A 24639-nucleotide genomic window follows, 5' to 3' on the forward strand; every position below is an offset into this window, starting at 1 on the left:
AGCTTGTTGTTGTTCATGTAGAGAGACGACATGGAGGCGATCCCAGGATACCTGTCTCTGCACCAGACCGCCGACACCATGGCGCTGAAGTGGACGCCCAATCAGCTGATGAACGGCTCTGTAGGAGATCTGGAATACGAGAGGAGGTACTGCTCGTTAATCGATGACTGGAATTAACCTCGCTTTTTAAAGGGGCAGTAAGAAACTACGAGAAGAGATACAGAATGTTAATCTCTAATCATCAGTGTAAATCAGTGTAAAGCAGAGATTTTTTAGACAACACTACATTCATGATTACATTTACACATCGGACTGTAGAAGTACAGGATTTCCAATTCATGTATTAAGTAAGAAATAACAGACAGCATGAAAAAATCTTTGGATTTCTAATGATTCTCTCACCAGCCTCACATTTGTTCGCTCTCCTGAAGTTAATAAGACAAGAAAAATGTAGCTTGTCATGTTCTCGAGAAACTACGAAGCGTAAACTTCTCTGTACTGAAGATGTCGGAAAACCTACTCACTGCTACAGAATGGTGACACTGGAGACTCTGTTTCTCCTCACAGAAATCTTAAACCATATCAACGATTTTTTTTGTTAAATAACAGTCTGTACAGGTGAAGAGAAAATGCGTAAGATAGCACACTGTATCATTATTTTCTGCCGACACACGCTGTGATCTCATACCTCCATAAGATGTACACCAATCAGCCGTAACATTAAAACCACCTGCCTAATATTGTGTAGGTCCCCCTTGTGCTGCCAAAACAGCTCTGGTCCTTCGAGACTCCACAAGACCTCTGAAGGTGTGCTGTGGTATCTGGCACCAAGACAGTAGCAGCAGATTCTTAAAGTCCTGTAAGTTGCGAGGTGGAGCCTTCATGGATCGGACTTGTTTGTCCAGCACATCCCATAGATGCTCGATCAGATTGAGATCTGGGGAATTTGGAGGCCAAGTCAACACCTTGAACACTTTGTCATGTTCCTCAAACCATTCCTGAACAATTGTTGCAGTGTGGCAGGACACATTATCCTGCTGAAAGAGGCCACTGCCATTAGGGAATATCGTTGCCATGAAGGGATTTACTTGGTCTGCAACAATGTTTAGGTAGGTGGTATGTGTCAAATTAACATCCACATGAATGCCAGGACCCAAGGTTTCCCAGCAGAACATTGCACACAGAGCATGGTGCCATTGTAACGAGATAATCAATGTTATTCACTTCACCTCTATATATTAGAATTGAACAATGCTTATTAGCAATTGTTAAAAAAACTTTAGGTGCAGATCGGTGCTTATTTTTCTTTTATTAATAGAAGAAGACTTAATTATAATTCTCCTTCGTTCATCTTTACTGTGTTTGCGTTTTTTTTTCTTCATTATTTATGAAAGCTGGTGTGTTTACATCCCTAAGGCTTATGCTGAAAGATTAAACTAATTTGTCAGGGATGTCAAACCAGGATGAAACTAAACTCAGTGTTTTCAGGTTCTTCAGCGAAAACCGTAGCGCACTTCTGTTATTAATGTTAGCAGTGTAGTTTTTCTCATCGAGGAAGCTAAATGTTGCACTTTACACACAAAATCACATTTTTCTTCTTCCTAGCTGTTAGCTCTTTAGTTCTGTTTTCCCTGAGGATCTCATGTGGATAAGTGACACCATGAATATGCTAATCAGCTGTCTGATCCTAATTACTTCTCTCTGATGCTTAACAACATGACCTGTTATCTCTTGTGTATGTGTGTTTTTTTTTGTTGCAGTGTGTATTGGGACTATGCCATGACCATACGCCTCGAAGAGATTGTGTATTTGCATTGTCATCAGCAGGGTATGTTGCACCATTATTATCGCTGTGTAAAAGTTAGCCATGACTCGGTTTCATTAGTGTTTCTGTCTTGAGGATGTTTCATGGCATCCCCAAACACAATTACTGTGAAACATATTGTATTAGAAGATTCAGATATGAAATAAGCCTCTGCGTGGGTTTAATTAAACCCCCTGAGTCACACTTTTAAATCCTCATTCATCACTATTCACACACATACAAACACAAACACAATGGCTGCAGGAAGAGGATGTGCAGAGTGCAATTTCTTTTAGTGCGAGATGAGCATTTAAAGCTGCGAGCGAAGTCAAGATTGCTGGAGAAGGATTGTGAGAATGTGCTGCGTATTTACACAGATGAGCAAGTACTTGCATGATGCATATGTAAGGAACAATACACTCAGTGTCATGCTGTCATAGGAAAACAATCAACAAAGGCATGGTGTGATGAAGCGGAGTTACTGCTACAACTCCATCGTTGATGCTTTTCCTATAATAGGATGTCCTGAAGGGTTTTATTTCTCATACACAAGAGCAATCACACTTTTTATTTGTTAAATAACAACCCGTCGTACTTTTAGTCTGTTTATAGTTACATTTAATGTTGTGGAACGTCCATGAAAACAAGTTTGTTCCTTGATGTTGTTCCTTGTCCCTCTTTTTTTATAAAGACAAAAAAAAACGCAGCTTGTCATGTTATCGAAACTTCAAGTTACAGCTTTAACAATCACTCGGTGCTGGTCAAAGACATAAATGAAGAATAATCTTTTAAAAAATGAACAAAGTCGAGCTGTATTGCATTTCAGATCCTGTCAGCTGCAGAGTTTCTTTAGAGATAATTTCATTCAGGTTGATTTAAGCAGTTGATTAGGTTAGAGATTTGTTATTAAATCTCACCCCATCAGCTCCTCTCCTCAACTGGAATGGATTTGCACTGGCTGTGGATGCTCGTGTATAATGTGTGTGTGTGTGTGTGTGTGTGTTTCAGTGGACAGCGGTGGCACCATAGTTCTGGTAAACCAGGATGGCATCCAGAGGCCTCCTCTACGTTTTCCACAAGGTGGCCATCTCCTGCAGTTCCTGTCGTGCTTGGAGAACGGCCTGCTGCCTCACGGTCAACTCGACCCGCCGCTGTGGTCCCAAAGAGGCAAGGTCAGCTACAGAAAATGCCTTTCTCCTTTTATTTAGCAAAAAACAGCACAAATGAAAAGCATTCAAGAGTTCCAGTCTTGACAATGCCACATCTATCTGTAGCTGGGAGTACAGCAGTGTAATTGTCTGTGTTCTCTATGTAGGAGGGACGGTGTTACTGTCTCACCTGTCACCTAATGGATTTCATCGTGTATAGACATGTCAGGATAATTAATGCCTTTGGGTCTTCATTCTTCATTATATTCTACTTTCAACTTGTTTGGACTGAGATAATGTATTTTGTTCTGTACTGCTGCCAGAACATCCAGCTGAGATGGTGTGTGAGTGTGTGTGTGTGTGTGTGTGCTTCTTCTTTTAGGGTAAAGTGTTTCCTAAGCTGAAGAAGAGAGGAACTCAGGGATCAGTGGACTCCGTCTCGGATAAGGAGGAGGACGAAGCCACCGATTACGTCTTCCGCATCGTCTTCCCCAACAGCCAGTCTGAGCTCGGTGAGTGTGTGTGTGTGGAGGAATTAAGGAATATTTATAAAACATTTACATTCACTCTTGTGGAAATATCGACATGTTTTACAATCCAAACAATTGGTTAATAGATGAGAAGATGAATAAACAGATATGTGAGTAAAAAATCACTCACGTTGTTAGAGTTATCAGTGATAGGATGGTGTGATGAAGCAGAGTTACTGTTTCCCACCCTGAAATTGATTATTTTCCTATAACAGCACATCCCTGAGTGTTTTATTCTTCCTGTATCACAGCAATCTGCCAACTATTTAATTTTTTTTATTTATTAAAGAATGACACGTCATACTTGTTAACCATTTATAGTTACACTTAATGTAACGAAACAAGATAGCATCCATAAATAGTTGTTCCCTCATCAACTTCTCTTTTTGCTCTCTCTTAGAGTTAATAAGACAAAAGCACGCAGCTTGTCATGTTGCTGAGAAATCGCGAAGTGCAAACTCCTCTGTCCGAAGATATCAGAAAACGTACCTCTTGTCTGACACTGAAGACTACTTCTAAATGTTAAATTAACATCTCGTTACAGAAAACCTCATGTACAATTACACACCTTTTTTTAATCCAATTAGGCAGAGCATCTGCCGTACAAGTCCCTGTGAATGAGCTGTTACTATAGAAACGATAACATATTAGAATGAGTGCATTAATATAAACCTGCGATTTGCAGCTGTGCTACTTTGTTAATGTTCTAATCCTGTAATGGCATGATGGGTAATGGTGTCCAGTGAGGTGTTGAGATGTGCGTGATGTGTTTTTGTTGAATGTGTGTGTTCCAGCTAGTTCAGAGCTGATGGAGCAGGGGGTAAACATCTGGCAGCCAACGCAGAGGAAGTCCTCGTGTTCTCAGGCCAGCTTCTCCGATGGAGCATCGCCAAACGGCTGCAGCCATGAGAGGTACAGCTGAAGTTGGCATGTAGATAAAGGATGTGTGTGACAGAGACAAATTTGATGTTTTGTCTATATCAGAGGTATCAAACTCATTTTAGGTAACGGGCCACCTTACACTTACTCCAATGTCACGTCAGTTTAGTAGTAATATCAGTGCTTTCATCACTAGCTACTGAAAAACTATAAATGACCTAACTTAATGTTTTCAGCGAGATCTGAAATCCTTTCTGCATCTATGTTTTTCATTAGCAAATGTTTGACGCTTGTCGTGGCACCATCAGAGTACGGTTTTCATTTAGCAATCACGTAGCGACGTTTACCAGCTGCACCACTGGTGTCTCAGTTAAAAACTGACTCCTGTTTGATCAACCCCCGACAGCAACTCATTTATTTTATCTGTTCTTAGGTTGCCCTTGCAAATGGTTATATTTTTCAGCATGATGAGTCTGACATTGATGCCAACCATTTAATCTTTCAGCATTGCTGTGGGCTTTGAACAAATTAAAAACACTGGTTTTCCATTTATCTCAGATAAGATGTACAGCCTGGGCTGTTTTTCTTGGAAAACTCAGCAAACTGTGTGCACTTTTCTTCTTTCGGAAAGAGACGTGGATACAAATGTCAAATCTTTAGCTTAGAGTTTACATAGCTGAGTTTATTGCTCTATTTTGCTCCCTAGTGGCACAATAGTGCTAAAAAAATGGCGCAATAGTGCTAAAAAAAATTTTCAAATACATCTATTCAATTACAGTCCACATGACAATTTTAATTTAGAACACTGATCCCAAATTCATTTTGTGGGCCAGGTTATCTAATACTACGTGTTGATGATGTCATGTTTTCTGCAGAGCTCCTCTGAAGCTGCTGTGTGACAACATGAAGTATCAGATCATCTCCAGAGCGTTCTATGGCTGTAAGTGTGAACCAAGACACTGTCTTTACATTTACAACAATGTTACATTTTTTTAAACCAACAGAGTGTATTTTCTCTGTTTTATGCTAAAAAATTTCAAGTGGCATGCCCAGTGGTGAATTTTGCCATCATTTACTGATGATGTGGCAACGCACAGAAAAACTTTTTTTCAATAGTGTTTATCACAATGGACTCTGGCATATTGTATGTCACAATACTGAGCATTATTCACATAATAAATACATTGACAAAAGTATGAGTTGAAATGAATTTGTCTGTGATGCTAATATCCATTCTTGTTGTTAAGGGTTGGCGTATTGCCGTCACCTGTCCACTGTGCGCACACACCTCTCCGCTCTCGTCAATCACACCATCGTAATGCCCGATGTGCCGTGTGACGCGTACGGAGGTCTCACTACACCAGTGTGGCACAAGTTCCTGCAGGACTGCAGTGTATGTACAAACACACACTCGTAAGCACACATGCAGTATGCATACATTTTCATGTATACATATAAGGAATAAATCACCGTGTGTCATTTTGTTATGGTAAAATAATCAGTGATGAAGGTAAAGGTGAATAAAGCAGAGTTACTGTTACCATCCCGAAGTTGATTGTTTTCCTATAACAGCACATCCTGAAGTGTTTTATTCCTCTTATATCACAGCTATTAAAATGTTGCATTTATTTAATGACACAGTGTACTTTTTATCCATTTAGAGTTACATTTAGTGTTGTGGAACATCCAAGAAACAAGTTATTTACTGTTCTCAGTCATAAACAGTAGTTTCTGTTGACACCGGAGACTCCTTACATAAATAAACGTCTCCTTACAGCTGTAACTCAACTATTACTGGTTTTTTTTATACAAGTTCTTGTATAAGTTGTAACTATAGAAACAGTAACATATTAGAAAGAGCACATTAAAATAAACCCTCTGATTTGCAGCTGCCCTACTGTTGTAGAAAATTAGTCAACACCTTCTGATCAGAATCCAGAATTCAGCAGTGCTGTGGTGTAATTAAATATCCAGCCCCTCAGACTCAGGCACATTCTTATTCCCATGCTTTCACCTACACACTCACTCACTCCTGCTTTTTTCACACATGCACATATTGACGAGCCTGAGCTCACTACATTGTGAAACTGATCCCAGATCAGCATACGCAGTGTAGTCGACTTGCCTATGCATATTTATCACCTCTGAGCACATCGCCATGATTAGTCACACACACACAATATGTGCAGAATGATTAATGCAGAGCCTCTGGGACTCAAAGTGCTGTCGCTAAACACCACATGTCATTTTTATGAGCATTCCAAACAATGCAAATTTATGTGCACGGTTCAGCTCGTGCTTTGTTGGTTACCTTTATTTTTGCCTCACAAAGAAGCTCTATGTATAGATTCATTACACTATAGATGAACATTACCATGTGACCTTTTCCTTTCTAATCCAGTGTGTTTCTCTCTAAAGGCGTATGACGAGCAGGAGCTCTGGCGGTTGGTGTATTTTGGAGGAATTGAACCCTCTCTACGTAAGGAGGTCTGGCCCTTCCTGCTGGGTCACTACCAGTTCGGGATGTCTGAGAATGAGAGGAAGGAGGTCAGTGTCTGGACCTGTGGCTCACGTCCTTGTGCCTTTGACAGACAGGGGCGGGGCTTAGCCCTGCTAGCTCATTTATACTAGCTGACCCTTCCCATGCCATTGTAGATTTTGATTAGTTTGATCAGATGGAGTGAATAAGGCCAGCAATGAAAACTGTCAGGCTATGTGACCCCTGAATTCCTGTTATGACCATCGACCCCTGCAGGTAGACGAGCAGATGCGAGCATGCTACGAGAAGACTATGAGCGAGTGGTTGGGCTGTGAGGCCATCGTGCGGCAGCGGGAAAAAGAGCAGCACGCCGTGGCCTTGGCCAAGTGCTCATCTATTGCCAGCATGGACAGCAACAATCCAAGTGTGGTGCACCGTGACTCGTCCATCAGCAACGAGGTACACACTTACCCACTGTAACATGCCGAAATATCACCATCATTACCCCATGGACTGGATATTGACCACAGTTTATTTCCTGATATAAACCTGACACCTGGTGGACATACTGCACCACACTTTCTGCTATGTATTATGAAATTCATCAATTTTTCTTTATTAGTTCCTCATGATGCCTTGTTGTACCTCTTATTCCTCCATCTTTAGTCATCTCAGAGCTGCAGTTCAGAGAGGCAGAGAGCTTGCCTGCAGAGTGACTCCAGTAGCAGTACACAGGTAAATCATCTAATATTCATCTGACTGACACAGAGGTACTGCATGGCTTCACCACTCGTTATTCAACAACTTATAAAATAGCACTTGATCCAGCACATCCTTTTATTTTGCATGATCAACTAGAAATAATTTATATATTAATAATTTATATTTTTATGTCATGCATAATATATCCATATAAAATTCAGGCCTCAAGATGAGCAATGATGTGTCTCCTCTGATGTCCTCTGTGTGGAAAAAAAAATTTCCATGAAATTTTAATAAATTTTATAGAGTCATATTTCTGTATTATATATTGGCTTCCAATGACATTCCATAGTTTTTTCGAGTCATAGCCCAAACCATAGTTTTCTACTTGATATATTGTGGTTATATCAAAGTCTCAGACAACACTGAGACACACCTTTTCCTGACTTCTGACATTCAGACTTCAGACTCTAGCGCTTAAGTCTGTAGTTATGTTTGAAGTCTGAATTCAAAAATATGCTTAACTCAACTCTGATCACAGCTCAGAGTTGGGCTAAATGTAATGTTGGGCTAAATGTAATTGCTGGCAGTCGTTGGATTGTGCATGTATTTTGCTACTTCTAAACGGGTATTCCCCCATCCCCACACTGTCCCTACTAGTTCTTCACTCCCCAAAGCCCCTTCCCCTGGAGTAGTTGGCTTCCCTTTGGCTTCTTCCTCCAGGTGTTCGAGTCCGTGGATGAGGTCGAACAGATTGATGCCGAGCCCAAAGGCGACGATGTCAAACTCCTCCCCAAAGTCTCCAACAGCTCAGATTCGGGTCACCCCTCTTCCAGAAACTTCTCTGTCACCTCGGGCCTGTCGGACTCCCTCAGCAGAGAAGACAGCAGTGCGCAGGAGATGAGCACCAAAACATCCACCCAGGATAGCATCAAGGAGGATCATAAGAAGGAGGAAACCAAAGAGGCTCCTGATGTGGAAGTGTTTGTTCCAAGAAGCTCAGATGCAGAGAAGATGGAGAAAATTGTCATTGGGGGGGCAGGAGATGAGAGTGAAAAAGCAGAAATGGAACACATGGATACTGTGGAAGAAACTCTGGAACAAGAGGTGTCTGAGAAGAGAAATGAGGTTGAGGTAGGAGAACACTCAGAAGCTGGTGAAGGTTTTGAAGGTATTGTACCTCAGGTGATAAAGGACACAGAGGTAGTGGACAAAAGAAGAAAGCCAGAGGTGTTAGAGGAGATAGATGAAACTAAACAGGAGGAGAAGTCTGGAATACTGGTGTCCATTTCAACGGGTGAGAGAAGGGAAGAGTGTACAGTAGGAGAGCAAAGTAAAAGCTTTGAGACTGGATACAGTCCAGGAGGTTTAAAGACAACAGAGAGTGAGACACTGAATACTTCTACTTCCATAAAAAATGATGAATCTGAGAAAATCCAATCATTCAAAGCAGAGCCATCTGAGAATCAAACTGAATCGAGACCAAAGACGAATGAAGCTCAGAGAGCAGGGAAACCCTCAACAGCTGAGGCTCAAAGTCCAAGTCGGGTTAAGGAGAAAGGTCAGGCGGAGACAGTCAGGAAGAAGGTCACAATGCCGAGCGCTCCTGTGGTAAAGGAGATTGTGGTGCCTGTTGTGTTTGAAGCCTTCAGCATGCGTGAAATGAGCAAAGAGACTCCCGCCACCGACTCAGACGAGTCACCCTCAGCCATCGAGATGGAGGAGATCCCCATGGCCCGGCTGGTGGGCGTTCAGGAAGGCAATGAGGCGCTCCTGCCTGAAATGGAGACTCTTTACCCTCAGTTTGATTCACATGCTGTGGCCAATGAGAAGAAGACCGCCACCTCACCAGTTCCCTCCATAGGAACGACTTACTCGGTACATGTCTTACTTATTGGTATAGATGTGTAACACACCAAAATGTTTCAAATATAGCCTTCAGTTGTTTCATCTAAGGTACAGGTAAAGCTTGCTTGATTCATGCCTCTTCAGTATCAGAATTATATCCGTATGGTGATTAACTGCATTAAAATGCACCCGAGATGCATTTAAAACATCTACTACATTACTTTATACCAAAGCTGATATTCCTGAATCTGACAGTAGTGCAGCTGCAAATTCCGGCTTTATATAAATACGTTATTGTTTCTATAGTAACAGCTCATTCACAGGGACTTGTATGGCAAACACTCCACATAAATTAAGACTAATAATAAACAGAAAAAATATGTAATATAACAGAGGAAAATGTTGATATAGTTCAGCTGTGCAAATGTTATGTTACTTGAATATTACTTGTATGTGTGGCCTGCCTGGTGTTTGCAGCAGGAGCTCTTAGACTTGTACACCCTGAACCTGCATCGTATTGACAAGGACGTGCAAAGGTGTGACAGGAACTACTGGTACTTCACCCCAGCTAACTTGGAGAAACTCCGCAACATCATGTGCAGGTGGGGTGCCAAAACTTATACAGCGGTAAAACTCAAGTGCATTTGTAACCCATTTTTATGGCAAACGTTGTCACAAAGCAGAGCCAGAGTTCCAGATCCTAACACTGCCACTCTTCACGATAATACAGTGTAATTAATTACCCAGTAATTAATAAACACATCAGTGGTCTAATTTAATCAAACCTGAGCTCAGTCACGGTTTTGTTTTTGCTGATTTATTTAAATAATTGGTGGTTACGCTTCATCCACAGTTACGTCTGGAAGCATCTAGAGATCGGCTACGTGCAGGGGATGTGTGACCTTCTGGCTCCTCTTCTGGTCATTCTCGATGATGGTGAGTGTATATGATTTTTAAAATGCTGGTTTTTCTGTTGTTTCATGTTTTTTCATTTACCGTTTTATTGGTCTTTATTCAGAGGCTCTAGCCTTTAGCTGTTTCACCGAACTGATGAAGAGAATGAATCAGAACTTTCCTCACGGGGGTGCGATGGACACTCACTTTGCCAACATGAGATCCCTCATCCAGGTGAAACTGTGATTGCAAAACAATCTTTAGCCTTTAATTTGTACCATCTTACATCTTCTGTAAATCTGTCCATCTCTGCAGATCCTGGACTCAGAGCTCTTTGAGCTGATGCATCAGAACGGTGACTACACCCACTTCTACTTCTGCTATCGCTGGTTCCTCCTGGATTTTAAACGAGGTAACGGAAAATGCAGCAAATCCCAATTCAAACACGAGAGCACGACTGTGTCTCACAGCAGTGTCAAATAGTTCGGAGGAACACTGAGAACCAGCAGCTAATGAGCTTTTTTTTCGTCAGCAAGATGGGAGCGGTGGCCTCTGCATTTATGGAGCAGTTATTTCTTCTGTGAAACATGAGTCATCCTTTTCAGTTGGGAGTTTAACAAGGAGATCTTGTGGAGATCATTAGAATTAGTAATTAAATGCCTTCTAAAATAAGATTTTCGTGGTGGAACTTTTATGAAGACAGTAAAAAGAAAAACGATTAAACAGTGGTTTAAAGGTGGTTGAAATTGGTGACCTGGAAATTGGTGACAAAATAGTCGACCAGCGCCCCCTGGTGGTGATCATTTCACTTTCCAGAAAAGTCTAGTCCTATAGGGGTCGCTGGAAACAAGGCAAACAAATGGATGAAGTTACTGTGGTACGAGGACAGATGGAAACATTGTTATAGACTCAAACTGTTACAGTGGTAAATTTGGTGAAATGTCAGTTGTGCTCGGGATCTAGTGAATCTTTGGTGTGTTGTTTTTCTCTTCTCAGAGCTAGTGTATGATGACGTGTTTGCAGTGTGGGAGAGCATTTGGGCGGCTAAGCACGTCTCCTCTAGCCAGTTTGTCTTGTTCATTGCCCTAGCCCTCGTTGAGATCTACAGGGACATCATCCTGGAGAACAACATGGACTTTACCGACATCATCAAATTTTTCAATGGTAACACTGCAAAGTTAGAACCCCATGAAATCCTATGGAACATTTCAATAGTGCACTTTTTAAGTGTTTTACTGTGATTTTGTTTTTTAGAAATGGCCGAACATCATAACGTGAAGCAAATCCTGGAGCTGGCTCGAGAGCTTGTTTGCAAAGTGCAGATGCTCATTGAAAACAAGTAACGCAGTGTCAAAGCCTTTCAACTGTCTCTGTGCCAAAACATCCCATTAGTGCTTGCTGCATTAAACCCGACAGGATACGGCCAAGAGAACCTTCTGGGTCCAAGTCGTTTAGCTCATGAATTATTTAGTTCTTGAATAACTGTTGTTACATTTATAAGCAGATGCTGCTATTACATTCGTTCATCTTTAGCAAATGCTTTGTCCTGGTCTGGGTCAGAAGATCCAGTGTCTATCCCGGGAACACTGGGCACAAAGGGGGATACACCCTGGATGGTATGCCAGTTCATCACAGGGCACTATACACACACCTAGGGGGCAATTTAGCATAGTCTCTGCACATACTGGCATGCTTTTGGGAGGTAGGAGGAAACCAGAGGACCCAAAGGAAAGCCACGGGGAGAACATGCGAAACTCCACACACACACAGAGCTCAGGATCAAACCAGGGACCCTGAAGCTGTGAGGCAGCAATGCTACCTGCTGCACCACCGGTGTCTTTTATATTCTGAAGTATGAATCTAATGGAAGTGAGAGGTAATAGGTATCGCCAGCTATTAAAAAATCGACACTTCCAGACAGCGATTATACTTCACCTATCACACATTCCAAGTCAGTAAAGCTTTCAGCCTCTTCGGCTCAGTTTGTTTCCTTCCACAGCTGCACGTCTGTTACCAACTTGTGTGTATCTTCAGTAACATGGCATTATGTTAATATTTATGTAGGTTGGTGCTTTGTCAAGGTTTGTATGATTTTTAGTTTTTGGACATGAAGAAGCTGAGCAGCTCTGACTTTAATGCTCTCTCAACACTGTGTAACAGAAATGTGTTATCATTCATATCTCCTTCGAGCCACCAAATCAGTACTTTTCATTCAGTAGTGGTGATATCTAGTGTTACATTTTATTACATGCAGGTATGTGTGTATTGTTGTGAACCATCTTTTCAGATCTTTTCAGAATCATATTATTGAACACACCACAGCAGTTATTTCATCTATTTGCCAATGTTAAGTGTGTCTCTGCAAGGCATCAGTTGTCTACAGTGCCTTGCACAAGTATTCACCCCCCTTGAACTTTTCCACATTTCTTTAGTGTTACAACTTAGAACTGAAATGGGCTTAATTGGGATTATATGTCATGACTGTACACAAAATAGCCATTAATATTGAAATGGGTGGAATAATCAATATTGTTTGCAAAATTAATTAAATGTAAATGCCATAAATGCAAAAGTATTCACCTCTGTTAGTGTGAAACCCCTAAATTAGTTCGGGTGTAGCCAATTCCAACCTTTTTAGTTGAATGAAGTCGACTAGTCATTTGATCTCAATATAAATACGCCTGTTCCTGGAAACATCATGAATACCACGGAGCTAACAAAACAAGTCAGAGACTAACGTTATAAAAAAATATATTTCAAACTTTGAACATACTGTGGAGAGACATTAAATCTGTTATTAAAAAGGGAAAGAACATGGCACAACCATGACTAAAGAAGGCCATCCAAACGTCAGATACTGGATAAAGAGGGGATTCGTCAGATAAGCAACCAGGAGGCTGAACATGATGCTGAACATGATGCTACCACATGTACCACTGTTCTTCAGTGTTCTTTTATATTTTTTATTGGTAATAATTTTGCAAACTGTATTGATTATTTCCCCTCACTTCAGGTTTTAGGGTTATTTTGTGTTGATCCATGACATACAATCCCCATTAAGTCCATTTCATTTTCAGGTTATACACTACAGAATGTGGGTGGATCCTTACGCAAGGCCCTGTATGTGGACTTCCACAGTTTTCACTTTACTGTGACTGTAACAAATAAGAAAAAAGCTTATTTGTGCATAAGGAAAAATCTATATTCTATATTTATTATATAGAGAAATATTAAAATATGACATTAGAGATTGTGGTTTTTTTTCTGAATAGAAATATATTAAAGCAGAGAAATTATATTTAACAGTTCTCTTATTTATTTTTGCATTCTGATGTAACTTACCGTTTACAGTGTGGCCTTAACTGTGTTTCTGCTAGTCTGTATGCTCCAGTGGTGCTGTTTGAGTCCAAGTTTAGGGCAGCAAATTCACATCTGCCCTCTGCCTTTTATCAGTTCAGGACCTGGATTACAAGCAAATGGCTGTCAGGGTCAGATTTTGGAAATCCAATATGCCATGAGTGGCGTCCAAATATTGGACTTGTGACAAACTACCAAAGTACTTTTAGTGATATTGTTGCTCACTGTGCAGCAGAGTTACCTAAATTAAATGTTTTAGTCGTCTTCAACTGGATGAAATCCTTAAAATAGATGAGCAGGGAATGTGCAGCGTTTACTGCAGGGCATGTTGTAAAGCTGTTTTGTGGCCATGTCTATGGAACTGAATAGAATCCAAACTAATCTGATATATTATTTTCATTAGTGCAGTGTGTCCAATGTATTTGATCGACAGTTCTTTTAAGCAGTGCATTTGGCTGAAGATTCTGCTTCGCTATAAACGTGGCACTTTGTCATGTTGCTTTGGATATTGCTGGAAGAATTGTGAAAACTAACTGCTTGATGATAGCGAAAAAATGTATTATTTGTATGTCTTGCTTCGAGCTGTTTATTTATCTGTTTATATCTCAATGCATTCATTTTGTTTTGGCTTTTGTATGTAAAACCTGCACTTGTTCAACTGTGGTTTATGATTAAATGATATATGTGCCTCTATATAATGAAATGGTGTTGTTATTATTATAAGTGCTAGATATGACAGGGAGAATCACACACATTTATGGGATGATGGGTTACTCTCTACTTTCCACATTCATTACTAAGAAATGTCAGTAATCTACTGAGTAATGTACTATTTTGACATCTTACATATTATGTAGCTACTCAATTTGGTAAAACTCCTTCAATTATTAACAAATCAAAGTGATTCTGTAATAATAGCCAGTAATGACTAACAGGAGGTGTTGGTGTTAGTGAGTGTGTGATTATAGTGAGTGTGTGATCATAGCGGGTGTGTGATTGTAGCAAGTTTAGAAATTAACGTGCCCAATCCCTATATATTTAATTGACTAAAATTAGTGGAAAATGGACACCTCGTATCTCAGCTTTGTAGTGGGATGTTCAGACCAAACCTGCGCTCCTGTCTATGTCTCAACCTCAGCAACCAACAGTGCAAATATGAGGAAGATTGGAGAAGATCAAAATTTTTACCTCCAAAAAACTGTAAGGGGTTGGCCTTTGTGTTTTTTCGGGTGGAAATTTCTGCTTTCTCCAAAATTCCCCAAATTCACACTGTGGATCACTGGGGTCAAGACATACACGGGAATGCACTTCGTTTCATCTTATCACACTCCAAAGCTGAGATCTGAGGCTCTTAAAAAAATAATAATAATAAATAAATTCCAGTTAATCGCTTTACACAAATTCCGGCAGTTTCATTACATTTATTGTGAATGGAAATATTTCACCCAAGAATTAATGAATGAATGAATGAATATGGAATTCAGTATACTACTTTAAATTACAAACATTAATAAACCTAACAGAATGTTCAATTTACAGACAAAAGTTATCATTAACATGTACACTGTAGCTGAGAATTTTTTTTTTCAAAACACAAGCAGAATAATTTTGACATTACTTTGTTAAATAATTCTTTGTTGCAAATCACCTTGCTAGCTTATTAAATTATTTACACATCAGTTTAAAATATCTGTCCTGTTTTTATAATAATTGATTTATAATTGATAACCGACATCGTCAATGGATAAATGTTGCCTCTATTCATTGCCTTTAAATCTATGTATCGAGCCAAATTGTCTCATCGATACACCCCTGGTCTTTTTTTTTTTTTTTTTTTTTTTTTTTTTACAGGCTTGTGGTAGGAAAATACCGATTTACTTTGTTTCTTCGAAAGAAAAACAGCACCGCCCGAACAGGGACTTGAACCCTGGACCCTCAGATTAAAAGTCTGATGCTCTACCGACTGAGCTATCCGGGCTTCGAGAGCGCGTGCTTCTGCGTTTCTATATATAGATAACCTCCGACTTCCAAGTTTCTGTTTTAGTGCATGAACTGTGAGGAGTTGGTGCTTCCTGAGCAGACATGTTTCACAGCGCCTGTGTTAGGTTTAATTTGATGTGTCCTTTTGGACATTTACTGAGATCTACGGCTTTTAGGAATACAGCGCTGGAGAGGAAAATCACAACATGCACTTTGCGGTGGTTAAACCGACCCACGCCGCTGCGGCCTTCACATCCTCGGTGTGTCCTAGCGGAGCTTCCCGCACACAGCGCGTCTCACTGGGGCAGAAGAGCGAGGTGGTGCCGCTGGACGAGCTCAAGTCAGTCAGGGTTCATTTCAAAGGTACAAAAAAAATGTCATGGCCTATGAAGGCTCTCCGGGAATAACAAAAAAAAAAATGTTACTTCTACTTTTCCGGTGTGCCTAAAATTGTTTTGGGTAGAACACTATAAGAATCAATGCTATATTCTGTTAAATAATCTGCTGTACTTAGTGTTTATAGTGCCAGTTTTAAATGTTCTGTTTTCACAACCAGTGACCTTAAGGCAAAGGCAAAAAAACATGGTTGTGATTATTATCGTGTTTGTGTTTCTTTTCAGGTTCCACAGTTTCCCACATGGGAGCCAGTAGCTGAGAGGCAACTTCCACCTGTACGGTTCTTATTATCTTTATTATACATCACATAAAAACGCTGTTTTTGTTCAAATTCTCTTTGCCCAAACATTTTGCTTCACATTTACGGACAGGGTTGCCAGGTCTAGAAAATCTTCCAGTGCAACTACTTCTCAAAAACTGCCCGAAAAGACCTGAAAGTATTCCCCAAAATTTCAGGCATTTTATTTCATTTTCTCAGTGTTTTTGCTTGGGAAAGAAGTTCACCGTGGTGCACACGCATTTCTGATTTGCAGTGCCTCAATAGGCCTTTTTTCTATCATCAACTCATACTGCCATTATCCACTCCATAATCCCATTTCCCTCTCCTAATCTTTGCAATATGTTTTACAACGGAAATGGTCCTGTATATCTTAGACACACTGTCTGCACTTACGTTTGCGGAAATGGATTATACTAATTTCTGATTATTTGCATTAAAAGAATCTTGGTAGTCGCAGATTATTTTCAAGCTGGTCCAAAAAACATCACCGCTCACAACCGAGTTCAAAAAGAATCCTAATTTGGTGTAAAAAACGTGAACCTGGAATCCCTGGTTATGGCAATATAATCATGCAAAATACAAAAATCTGAATTTTATTGATATTGCAGATATAACAATATTTGTAAACATGATTTGTAAACTAATTGCTTGCAGTTTATTAGTAAACCTAATACTACTACTACTACTAATAATAATAATAATAATAACAGTTAAAAATACGGTTTATCTTGATGCATATCATGCATCATAGAAATGTCTTCAGGTAACATGGTATGATATTTTTGTCATGTCACCCTCAGCGCACTTTGGTGATTTTTTTTTTCCTGTTTCATTTTGCAGCCTACTAAAATCTCTCTAGACCTCGTGGATAAGTTGGAGAGACTCGCTCTTGTAGACTTCGGCAGCCGGGAAGGTGTGGAGTGTCTGGAGAAAGCAATTCGGTTTGCTGATCAGCTCCATGTTGTCGATACGGAAGGTGTGGAACCAATGGATTCTGTGCTGGAGGACAGGTAAGGGTATCTGTGTGTGTGTGTCATTTTTTTTCTTTCTTTCTTTCTTTTTCCTCTACTGAAATTACAATTTTAAAGATTCTAGCTCAAATCCATCGAAGAGAACTTTTTCAGGCACCAAGCAGCAGAAACGGCAAACTTAAAAAAAAAAAAAAAAAAAAGGTGTGTGTGTGAGAGAGAGAGATAGAGAGAGAGAGAGAGAGAGAGAGAGAGATGTGGAGTTTATGCAAGTGGGAAAACTTTAGTTTTAAAGCTCTGTGTGAAAATGTTAATAATACAAATTAATGATAATGATCATTAATAATCATTATATAAATAATGATTGGATTTTATTTAATTGTGTTGCAGTATTAACAGCTTTATTCAGGGATCTTTTCTGTTGTCATATATTTGATATACTTTTTATATTGTTCATTTATTTTAAATTGTCAGGTTTCAGTGTTTGACTGTATACATTTGAGAAGTTCGGTATGGTATTGTTATGTAATGAACATCATAATTTTTGAATACAGTATTGTGATAATATGTGTGGTGGTCGGAGATAACGTGCCAAAGAACCCATCAGATGTCACTGGGGCCGAAAAAAAGATGTTTTTTCTATGCCTATGTCTACTGATATTGAGGCTTCTCTGCAGAAATCATGTTGTATAAGGAGTCAGGTTAACCAACACCTCACTTCTGATTGACATGTATGCAAAGGGGAACAGTCAGGAAAGTCTGTAGTTTGTCTAAAATGTTGAAAATGTCTGTTTGACCAAAGGGAGGGTTTTTTCCAGGTCAGCCACACATGTTATAAACCATGATATAGGGTTAGAAACTTATACACTATATGGCCAAAAGTATGTGGACACCTGACCATCACGCCCATATTCGGTTCTTCGCCAAACTGTTGCCACAAAGCTGGAAGCACACAATTGTATAGAATGTTTTTGTATGCTGTAGCATTACAATTTTCCTTCACTGGAACTAAGAAGCCCAAACCACCATGACAGTGCCCCTGTGCACAAAGCGAGCTCCATGAAGACATGGTGTGTTAAGGTTGGAGTGGAAGAACTCGAGTGTCCTGCACAGAGCCCTGACCTCAACCCCATTGAATACCATTGGGAACCATTGAATACCATTGGGAACACCGACTGCACCCCAGACCTCCTCAGTGCCTGACCTCACTAATGCTCTTGTAGCTGAATGAACACAAATCCCCACAGCCACGCTCCAACATCTAGTGGAAAGACTTCCCAGAAGAGTGGAGCTTATTATAACAGTATAGGGGGAATAAATCTGGAATCGGATGTTCAGGAAGCACATATGCACATATGAATGTGATTGGTCAGGTGTCCGTTTAACCGGAAAACAAACCGAGAACCTGTGTCTCAATAATCACCTCAGTCAGCAATACAGAAGCGTTCGGACAATAAATAAATAAAAGAGGGCGGTTCCAAAATCATCTTTAACCTCCTGAACCCAAGTGTTATTATTATTATTATTATTATCATTATTATTACTGTTATTTAAGTTATTATTAATATTCCAAGCAAAATTCTGCAATAAGTATTATAAGACACAGACATAGGATAGTTTGTCTTTGTGTGTTTCTTAGAGCTCTGTATCTGAGAGAGGACACAGTGACGGAGGGAAACTGCGCAGAGGAACTTCTTCGGCTCTCCAAAAGCATAGAGGAGGAATATTTTGTAGCACCTCCAGGTCAGCAAACTAATCACACACATATACACATCATTTTTAAGTCTTATATTCTGTTTGGGTCAAAATAACTCACTTTAAATTGGCACAGTGCTAAACTGTATTTATCTAACACTACAGCTTTATGTGCTTAGCTCTGAGTAAGATCAAAATGAGTACGGAAAGACTTTTGGGATTTACAAAGTTATAAACGAGATGAAGATAAGATATATTTGGTGTATAATTCTTAAGAGATGACTTTTGTCAGTGGGAGATTTTTTTAGAAGCTAAATGTTAATTAATTAATTAAGTTATTATTATGTCTAAATTTAATTAAGAATTAATTAAGTATAGACATAATAAGAAGATGTTGGAATTACTACACGAATGAAACTGATCAATGCTTAGTTTTGGTGTTAGGTTTTGATTTCCTTTCCCAAGCCACCTACTGGCACCTTCTCAAAAGTGCAACAACAACAATCCCGGCTCTCTCAGGAATGCGTGACGTGGATCATTTCAGCTGGAATTCCCCTTCACGTCAGCGTTACCTTTATACCCAATTTCCCTTTCCTTTCTGCAGCACACCTGTGAAATGCACGAAACAGAAACTAACTGTGCTGTTGGCACTAATAATTAAAATAAACTTTTCTCTTTTTCTTCCCACAGGAAACATCCCTCTTCCAAAGAGAGAGGAGCGAACTGCCATGCTGAAGCACTCAGAGCTCTGAGATTGAGACACATTCTTACAATAAACATGAAGTCCTGCTTAAACTAACCTGTCCATTTCTGTTACTGTCATTATCAAATTCTTATGAAACAATACATGTATTATTTTATTAAGCATTGTGGATGCGGAGTTATACTCGGAGCAATGGGTGTTTAACTGTACAATAAATTCCATGCACCTTCTCAGCACAGATTTATTTCAAAAAAGGAATTTAAGTAATAACATTTTGCCTATTTCTTGGAGCTGTAGAGCTTTCTATTCCTGAAATTCCCACTCACAGAACACAATATGTCCAAGTTGACGTTATTTACAGGCCAACTTGTTTTTGAGTTCTTGAAGTCTGGATTAATTCCATTCAATTCAAGTGACCAGTGAAACTATGAGTAATAACTATGAGTAGTGAGTAATAATTCACGTAGATAATGGCAGGTTGTAAATTCCACAGATGTAACTAAATGTAAAAAAATAAGTAAATCACACACTACATTTCGGGAGGCGCTGCTGAAAATAATTCACCGACCTCTTGGTGACCCTGATAGTGCACCCTGACGTTTGAGCTTATGGACAGCAGGTTTCATTTAGCCAAAACACAAACTGATCAGACCTGTGAAAGATTATCTGACACTAAATGAGTCACTAACATAAAGATTGTTTTGACAAAAACACATCTGAGGCAGTGTAATGCCAAAAGCTACGAAACCAGCATGTTTATTACTGTCGCTGTTTGAATCAGATACTTGGATAAAGTGCTACTTGGGACAAATTTTTGAATATGTATTCAGATCTTTTTTACAGTGTGGTCATTTTCAACATTACATTACATTCTCATTTCTTCACTGGATAATCTCACCGGGATACTCTAGATTTGTAGCTAAGAGCTGCTGCTGTAATCATTAAGATGGTCCTGTGCTCGTCCCAATTGTGCTCATCACAATCTGCTCATGCAGAACAACACTACTGTCATCTCAGGGAGTTTTTCATTTCACTGTTGTCTCTGGATAAATCTACATCCAGATTTCTGTACAGCTGCTGTGTGACAATGTTGATTGTTAAAAGCAATATACAAATAAAAGTGAGGTGAAAATTGACGTTCTAGCAAGCTAAATCTCATGTATAGTCTGGATATTATTATTATTATTATTATTAGTAGTAGTAGTAGTAGTAGTATTTTCTGTGTGGCCATATTAACTAATTACATATAAAATTTCATTTATAGATTAGAAAAGAAATGTTCCTAATGTTCCTATTTGTTTATAGGACCTGAGGAAGTAGCCTGTTTCCATCTGATCCCACCTCAGTCATAAACTGGAAATTTACTTGAAAATACCTTGATCAAATCCATGTTTAATTTCATTTTCACTCATATTTATTAGTAGTATTTCCCACAGTTGGTCTCCAAAACCCTTTTTTTCTTCATTCATCATGATGATGATGATGATCATGATTATTATTATTATTATACAGCTAGGCCTGTAAGTTGCATTCATATTCAAAAATTAAGATTGAAACAGTTACGTTTTACGACCATTTTTATTGCCTTCTTGTTTACAGAAATTGTGAAAATAGATTTTATTTAATAATAATAATAATAATAATAATAATAATAATAATAATAATAATAAAACAGTCTCAGTATTATCACCATTACTGAGATACTGAGGGGGAAACAATGTCTGCTGTGTTGTGTTTGTGCCCCAGCTGATGTCCGGAAATCGAAAGTAACTGAGTAAGACTTGGAAAACAAAACCTAACAGAGGGGCGGGCTGTGCTCCCCTCCCATTGGTTGGGACATGAGCACGAGCTCATCTCCTATTGGCTGTAACGTAAATACGGGGCGTGGCTATTGGCCTATATTATGAACCGCAATCAGCTGGAGAAGAGATTGTCTGGACGTGTTTCTGTTAGTCGAGGACTCAAAGAGAAAAAGACTTTTGAGGACACATACATCATTTACTTACAAGGTAGGTTTAACTCTGTTTAAATAATATTCATATGTAATAATCAACAGTATACTCCTGAATAAGTTTATTACTGTTATCTTTTGTATATATGCATATGTTTAATATGTTAATATCCCACTCGGAAACATAGATATAGTTTCCTTCTCTCTCTCTTTTTTTTTTAAATCTGAGTGTGCACCCTTTTTATACCGGCAAACCGCGTCACTGACGCTCGCGCGCGCAGTAGATTACATCCGGGAGAGGAAAACAGACGTACACGCGCGGAAAGGAGAGAAATCGCGTGCACGTTTTAAACCCTCGCGCGCTCGCAATACAAGCTCTGGCGCGCGCATGAAAAAAAAAAAACCAAACAAAAAAACTCTGTATTGCACAAGTAAAATCAATCCCCACACTCATATATACTTATATACATATATATATTCCATAATGTAGTATGTAATGTAATATAACTGTGTGTGTGTGTGTGTGTGTGTGTGTGTGTGTATATATATATATATATATATATATATGTATGTGTGTGTGTGTATTACATAATGTAGTATGTTGCAAGGGGATCAATTGAAATCTAGCAACAAATAAAAAAAATATATAAATGACTCACATGAAGAGTGTGTGTTGATGAAGTCATGCCTCTGATGAAGAACAGGTAACTCCGCCAATGGTGCGTCACAGTGGCACGCAGCCAGTCAGCACTGATTTCCGGAAAAATGAATTAGGCAATGATATTTGAGTTTTGAGGTCTGAGGTTGAGGACATTTGAGTTTTTTTCCCACTGCTGGCAAAAAGAAAAATGATTTGCACTCAGATTTTTGGCACAGAATTTGCCACCATCATACCTTTTACTCATCTATAATGAGCAAATGTCCATGTAAACTCTGCTGCAGCCATTTTGAATCCAGAATCGTTTGACTTGACTTCACTTCCATGTTTCTGTTCTTAAAAATTGTATTTCAAAATGTAATCATTTTAAAATAATATTGCTGGGGTGTGGTAATTAATTCATGTGGTTAGCATAATAACCACATTATTGGTGCTCACAAGCTTCCATTCGCCTTGTAACTTCAATGCAAAACTTTTTTAAAAGAGTAAATTTAAATAGCACTAATTTGCTGTTTTACTTTATACACAGGTCATTAAGAAGTGGATATGATGGAGCTCATCATCAAAGTCCTGAGCGGAGAAACGACGACCGTGTACGTGAATCCAAGTGCCACCATTGGTGAAGTCAAGCGACAGATTGCCCCACTCTTTAAAGCAAGACCTTCACAGCTGAAGCTTTCCATCTCCAATGGAAAAATCTTGCAGCTGGACCATGACCATAAGACCGTGAGTGATTACGGTCTGAGTTCAGGATCCACAGTGATGCTGCTGATCTGCATGACCCCCGTGCCATTTCAGGTGTTCGTGAAGAATGAGAAGGGACAGACAAAAACCTACGACATCACTGAAGATGAGACCGTCGATCAGTTGATGAGGAAGATCTACCAGAAAGAAGGAACACCAGTGGACCAGCAGCGGCTGATCTACAGCGGCCAACAGCTGGAGTGTGGCAGGAAGCTGCAGGATTACAACATTGTTTCTGGAAGCACCATTTATATGACCCTCCGTCTGCGTGGAGGCTGATGGGACAAAAACACATGGAGATCATTTTAGCCTAAAAAAAAATTCTGTTTAGCATGACTAATAGTGTTATATGTGTGATAAATACATATATTTTGAAGTAATTTAAATTACACTCAACATTCTCCTTTTTGGATGGTGTTTTTTTTCAGTATTTTACTGTATTCCTATTCCATTTTTATAATTATTTTTTTTCATCCAGAATCCACTCTTTGCATGTAATTTGTAACAAGGACACACCCATAAAAACTTTCCAAAATTCATAGGATTGTATTAAGTTTGCTTACTTTAACAGTTAAATGGGCTTTTAGAATGATTTATTAGCACAAGTAGCATAAATAATTTAAAAAATAATATTTGAAAAAAAGTATTTATATATTTTTTTATTTTTATGTAATTGCTGTCTGGACCAACACATGTCTGAAGTGTCAGCTGTTAGCAGATTACATGACAATGTAATAAAAATAGCTGATATTGGTTTGTTAATGGGGACCTGAAAAGGACCTTCAATAATAATAAAATGATAAATAAAAATATTTATCAAAATCATTGAATTGCTTTGGGTTTTTTTTTTCTAAAAAGCTCTGGCTATGACGGGACATAAATATTAGTTAGCCTATTAATCTTAGCTAATTATACCATTAGTGTAGACATAGATGACATTCATTTTCCAAAGTTATGGCAGATTAGTTTTTAACACCCTTCTCCATCACCTCATGGGCTTATTTTTTATTTTAAAGCTTTTAAAGTTCAGGTTTATTACTCAGTTAGCTGAAACTAGCAGTAACGGTACATAGCAATAACACATGACAATGTGTCCTAGTGAAAAAACTTTAACAACCAAAAGATTAACACATTTTAGGTCACAGAAATTGTGAAAGAGCTCTTCATAATCCCAGGACTCTTATTCACAATTTGGCCACACTGAGCAACAGCATCCTCATGTCGTCTTGGAGTTTTTCTGCCTCTGGATTGTTCATTATGGAGCTAAATCTACGTCTGGATTTCTGTAAAGCTGCTTTCTGACAGTGTTGGTTGTTAAAAGCACTATACAAATAAAAATAAGGTTGACAATTGAATCAAGATGAGCTGAATTTCAGCACATGTACATGTATAGGTTGTGGATCTAGTGATGTGCTCATGAAAATATAGTAGACAACAATTTTTTTTTTTTTATAGTAGACAACTGATTCACCTCTAAAGGATTGTCTAGGTCTATATGAGCAAGCATTAACATGTAGCAAATTAGCTAATGCTAAATAAAGGCTAACAGCTAAATGTCATTTATGGTCTAAATGTTGTTTGTGGCTACACTAACATTTTTTATTTTAAAGCTTTTAAAGTTCA

At 39.0% G+C, this 24639-nt stretch overlaps 3 protein-coding genes, 1 long non-coding RNA gene and 1 other non-coding gene across 11 annotated transcripts in view; 3 read left to right on the forward strand and 2 right to left on the reverse strand.

The window, feature by feature from the left end:
• Window positions 1–13633, forward strand: part of sgsm1a (small G protein signaling modulator 1a) — a 30737-nt gene extending 17104 nt beyond the window's left edge. For 3 of the 7 annotated variants that reach the window (XM_026939839.3, XM_034299241.2, XM_034299243.2), the window contains 17 exons: window positions 22–146; window positions 1761–1828; window positions 2813–2976; window positions 3335–3464; window positions 4277–4394; window positions 5237–5301; window positions 5609–5754; window positions 6780–6908; window positions 7117–7299; window positions 7507–7575; window positions 8203–9420; window positions 9868–9992; window positions 10244–10326; window positions 10409–10518; window positions 10600–10696; window positions 11281–11448; window positions 11539–13633. In XM_026939839.3, coding sequence (XP_026795640.2) covers window positions 22–146; window positions 1761–1828; window positions 2813–2976; window positions 3335–3464; window positions 4277–4394; window positions 5237–5301; window positions 5609–5754; window positions 6780–6908; window positions 7117–7299; window positions 7507–7575; window positions 8203–9420; window positions 9868–9992; window positions 10244–10326; window positions 10409–10518; window positions 10600–10696; window positions 11281–11448; window positions 11539–11627 — 3087 coding nt within the window. In that variant the 3' untranslated portion in view covers window positions 11628–13633. The remainder of the gene's footprint in view (window positions 1–21; window positions 147–1760; window positions 1829–2812; window positions 2977–3334; window positions 3465–4276; window positions 4395–5236; window positions 5302–5608; window positions 5755–6779; window positions 6909–7116; window positions 7300–7506; window positions 7576–8202; window positions 9421–9867; window positions 9993–10243; window positions 10327–10408; window positions 10519–10599; window positions 10697–11280; window positions 11449–11538) is intronic. The other 4 variants (XM_034299244.2, XM_034299245.2, XM_034299242.2 and 1 more) reach the window with 3 other exon arrangements.
• LOC117595968 (uncharacterized) lies at window positions 1–22803 on the reverse strand. The gene is made up of 3 exons (XR_004577149.2): window positions 22274–22803; window positions 13627–13745; window positions 1–129 (listed from the first exon to the last, which is right to left on the reverse strand). It is a non-coding gene; the product is annotated as an uncharacterized LOC117595968 (long non-coding RNA).
• trnak-uuu (transfer RNA lysine (anticodon UUU)) lies at window positions 15547–15619 on the reverse strand. The gene has a single exon. It is a non-coding gene; the product is annotated as a tRNA-Lys (tRNA).
• On the forward strand, window positions 15605–19755 carry gatc (glutamyl-tRNA amidotransferase subunit C). Its single transcript, XM_026939869.3, has 5 exons — window positions 15605–15984; window positions 16242–16292; window positions 17138–17307; window positions 18905–19008; window positions 19651–19755. Exons 1-5 carry the CDS (start codon window positions 15724–15726, stop codon window positions 19710–19712), a joined length of 648 nt encoding a protein of 215 aa, XP_026795670.1. The 5' UTR covers window positions 15605–15723; the 3' UTR covers window positions 19713–19755.
• Window positions 22804–22818: 15 nt separating the features above from the next.
• LOC113542375 (uncharacterized) lies at window positions 22819–23841 on the forward strand. Its single transcript, XM_026939870.3, has one exon. The coding sequence runs from the start codon at window positions 22819–22821 to the stop codon at window positions 23293–23295; it is 477 nt and encodes a 158-aa protein (XP_026795671.2). The 3' UTR covers window positions 23296–23841.
• Window positions 23842–24639: the final 798 nt, after the last annotated feature.

Source organism: Pangasianodon hypophthalmus, chromosome 24 (genome assembly GCF_027358585.1).
Source record: "Pangasianodon hypophthalmus isolate fPanHyp1 chromosome 24, fPanHyp1.pri, whole genome shotgun sequence".
NCBI lineage: Eukaryota > Metazoa > Chordata > Actinopteri > Siluriformes > Pangasiidae > Pangasianodon > Pangasianodon hypophthalmus.

Excerpts from the sequence above, each read along its gene's own strand:
- gatc (XM_026939869.3), top strand. The coding sequence starts at position 15,724 with ATGTTTCACAGCGCCTGTGTTAGGTTTAATTTGATGTGTCCTTTTGGA. Across the intron at positions 15,985-16,241 it reads AGTCAGGGTTCATTTCAAAG|GTTCCACAGTTTCCCACATG; the intron begins GTACAAAAAAAA and ends GTTTCTTTTCAG. Across the intron at positions 17,308-18,904 it reads GATTCTGTGCTGGAGGACAG|AGCTCTGTATCTGAGAGAGG; the intron begins GTAAGGGTATCT and ends TGTGTTTCTTAG.
- LOC113542375 (XM_026939870.3), top strand. The coding sequence starts at position 22,819 with ATGATGGAGCTCATCATCAAAGTCCTGAGCGGAGAAACGACGACCGTG.